Source organism: Octopus bimaculoides, chromosome 18, assembly GCF_001194135.2.
Source record: "Octopus bimaculoides isolate UCB-OBI-ISO-001 chromosome 18, ASM119413v2, whole genome shotgun sequence".
Taxonomy (NCBI): domain Eukaryota; kingdom Metazoa; phylum Mollusca; class Cephalopoda; order Octopoda; family Octopodidae; genus Octopus; species Octopus bimaculoides.
This window is the reverse complement of record NC_068998.1, coordinates 29,643,941-29,647,336: the sequence shown is the minus strand read 5'-3', so window position 1 is coordinate 29,647,336 and position 3,396 is coordinate 29,643,941. Positions and strand designations below refer to the sequence as shown.

Here is a 3,396-nt window from a genome sequence, read left to right as displayed (position 1 = left end):
CTACTACTACTACTACTACTACTACTACTACTACTACTACTACTACTACTACTACTACTACTACTACTACTACCTCGCGGTCGAAGAAAAGAAAGCTACTTTAGTTAAAATTCCAAATGGACTGAACAATAGGAAACAACGATTGTTTTTGGTTGTGTGGATTTACTTTTAATTGTGGAAGTGAGCGCAGACTGTCTTTACACAGTCTCCAACATTTCTGAACTCGTAATTCATGCCGTCGCATATACATACATACATACATACATACATACATGCACACGCGCACAGTTAACTCTTTAATGTAGGAATTGGAAGGTGCGCAAATAGTTCACAGTTACTTGTAGGTTTATCCAGGTTGGTAATCTTCGAACTGATCTATCTATCTATCTATCTATCTATCTATCTATCTATCTATCTATCTATCTGACTGTTTATTTATCTAACTGTTTGTCTATCTATCTGATTATGTGAGGAGTATACATACACACATACATACATACATACATACATACATACATACATACATACACATAAACTCACACATATACAAACACACACACGCACACTGATATATATACATATATGGAGAGAGTGAACGTAAGAAAGGAAAAGAGGGAGTGAAAGGGAAGGGGAGTGAGAAGTAACTTACAGATGGGATTTTGCCACCAAAATATATTGCTATACAGATTCCTGGAATGTTTTATGAAGAAAGATCAACTAGTTACTGTTTCCAGTTACCCCGTTTCCTACATTCTTCCATCTAGATACCTATACAGCTATATGTCTACACAGTACATATATTCATAAAAGTATACATGTATGAAGTTACATAACTGCACAGCTACACAGCAAAACATTAACTGAATTGCATATCAGAGCAATTACTTTCTGAATCAAGTAATAAGAAAGGTAAAAAAAAAAAAAAAGAGAAAGAGAGAGAGAGAGAAGGATGATAATGTGATGCTACATCAACGTTAGTCAATAAGTGGTTTCTTCGACTACCGTTAACCCAACTTTTCAAAAAGCCTTTCAAAACAGTGAGCTGTTTTTTTTTCTTTTAATCATACTACATCAAAGACTATTTACAATTTGCCAATTCATTAACCATCTGCATTTAACTTGGAAAAGGCAAGCCAACTTTTCTTGTGTTAAGAAGAAAATCAACTAAGAGCAAAAAAAAAAAAAAAAAAAAAAAAAAAAAAAAATGCTGACGCCATTTTCCATAGAAAATATCTTGAGGCGGACATGTCAGAAAACGTCAGACAAATTGCCAACACAGAAGGGACCACTACGTTCAGACAGACGAACGCTTGTTTATACAGATGCAGTCAGTATTAATAGACCAACACTGTGGTCTAAAAGTCTTTCAGTTAGTCAGCAGCATAAGTTTTATCATCGTGAAGTGCGACATCTACAGCAAAAACACCAACAACCACTACAATATCGTCGACGGCAGCAGCAACAACAGCAACAACAGCAACAGCAGCAATTCCATCCCAGTCATTACCAACAACAGCTACATCTACAACCACAACCACATCACCAGCAACAACTACAACAGCAACAGCAAAAACTGCAAGAACAACATAGGAATCACCATCATGATGACCAATTGTATAATCATCATCAAAAGTTTCAACAAATCTATGAGCTTCATAAACAGTCGGAAGAGCTCTTGTATCACAAGCAAAAATTCCATTATTTATATTCAAATAACAGTTATAATCGAGCGACTAGTCTCTCGAGTAGAGAAGAGGAAGAGCATGAAGAAAAAGAACACAACAAACAAGATATCGAAGTTTTATCTCAATCCGATACTGAGAACCAATTAGATTTAGCAAACGATTTCGATGGTAATGACAATGACAACGATAATGAGGGTAGCGAGAATACAGACGAAGATAATGAAAGCAAGCAAAACCATAAAGGTGAAACAGAAGAAAATGAAGGAGGGGGAGGGGGAGAAGAAGAAGGAGAAGAAGAAGAAGAAGAAGAAGAGGGGGAGGAGGAGGAGGAAGAAGAAGAAGAGGAGGAAGAAGAAGAGGAGGCGGAAGAAGAAGAAGAGGGGGAGGAGGAGGAGGAGGAGGAAGAAGAAGAGGAGGAAGAGGAAAAAGAAAAACAAGAAAAACAAGAACAAATAGCAGAACCAGAAGTAAATTACAAAAAGGGTGATAGAAATGAAAACAGTTACTCCAAAGAGGAGATTCCAATACATGTGAAAGAAGAAGTCAATACCAGCATCCAGTTTCTTGAGAGACATCATCACCACAAACATCATCATCAACACCACCATCTTTATCGTCAACAACAACATCAACACTATCACTATCAGGAGAACAGTCAGAGTCAACAACAGCAGCAATCACAGGAGCCGACGGTATTAAATGGTGTTAAAATATTAGCAGACGACACACATCGTGAATCATTGTTGGCTTTCAGTAAGACTTCACAAGATGACACCACTGTTACCACTGCTACTACCTCATTCCCTACTACAGCAACTACTGCTGGTGTTTTAAACATTTCTACTAGCAATAACAACACCATTAGTATAATTACAACACATACGATCGATGTTAAAGATAGCAAATCATATCACATCAGTAACACTACCTCAGCAACCACAACCACAACCACAACCACAACTACAACTCCATCAACAAACAACATTATAGATATCAACAATACAGCTAACAGCATAAATTTCAACAACAGCTGCTATTCTCAGAGCAACAAAAGCAACGTTAATAGCAAAACAAATAAGACGGTCTCATCACACAATAATGATGAAGACAATGCAGATGAGGAAAGCAAAAGACGAACAATTTCACTTAATGTTATCAAAAATATACACACCAATGACAATTTTTTGCTTCCACCTATAACTCTAATTAAAAAAGAGTTTGGAGATCGAGACAAGCTGCCTGCGACTAATTCCACAGGTTGGGAAAATAATATTTTGCCCCATATGGAAAACAGACAAAAGAAAATTGATCTAGCATACGGAAACGGTAAGAGACATTCTTTAAATTTCAAATGAATGATTCCTTTATATTGTTATCTATGGCTTGTTGTAGGATTATATGAATTACTTTAAGAAATAATCGTATAGAGACTATCACAGACATCTATTTTCGGAGTGTTTCAATTCCGGTTACTCATACGCGGGTGGCATATCCGTATATACATTCAAAAGTACAAACATACATTCATACATATATACAATATAAACGTTTATGCATGTATATGTGTATATATATATATAATGAATGTATATGTATTTATGCATGCATGCATGCATGCATATATGTATGTATGTATGTATGTATGCATGTATGGATATATACATATATATACATACACATATATACGTACAAATATATATATATATATATA

The 3,396-nt window shown here is 35.6% G+C and overlaps 1 protein-coding gene across 1 annotated transcript in view; it reads left to right on the top strand.

The window, feature by feature from the left end:
• LOC106874400 (histone H3.v1) overlaps nucleotides 1-3,396 on the top strand; it is a 66,489-nt gene that overhangs the window by 8,792 nt on the left and 54,301 nt on the right. The window contains exons 2-3 of the mRNA XM_052974254.1: nucleotides 1,720-1,914; nucleotides 2,035-3,011. Coding sequence (XP_052830214.1) covers nucleotides 1,720-1,914; nucleotides 2,035-3,011 — 1,172 coding nt within the window. The remainder of the gene's footprint in view (nucleotides 1-1,719; nucleotides 1,915-2,034; nucleotides 3,012-3,396) is intronic.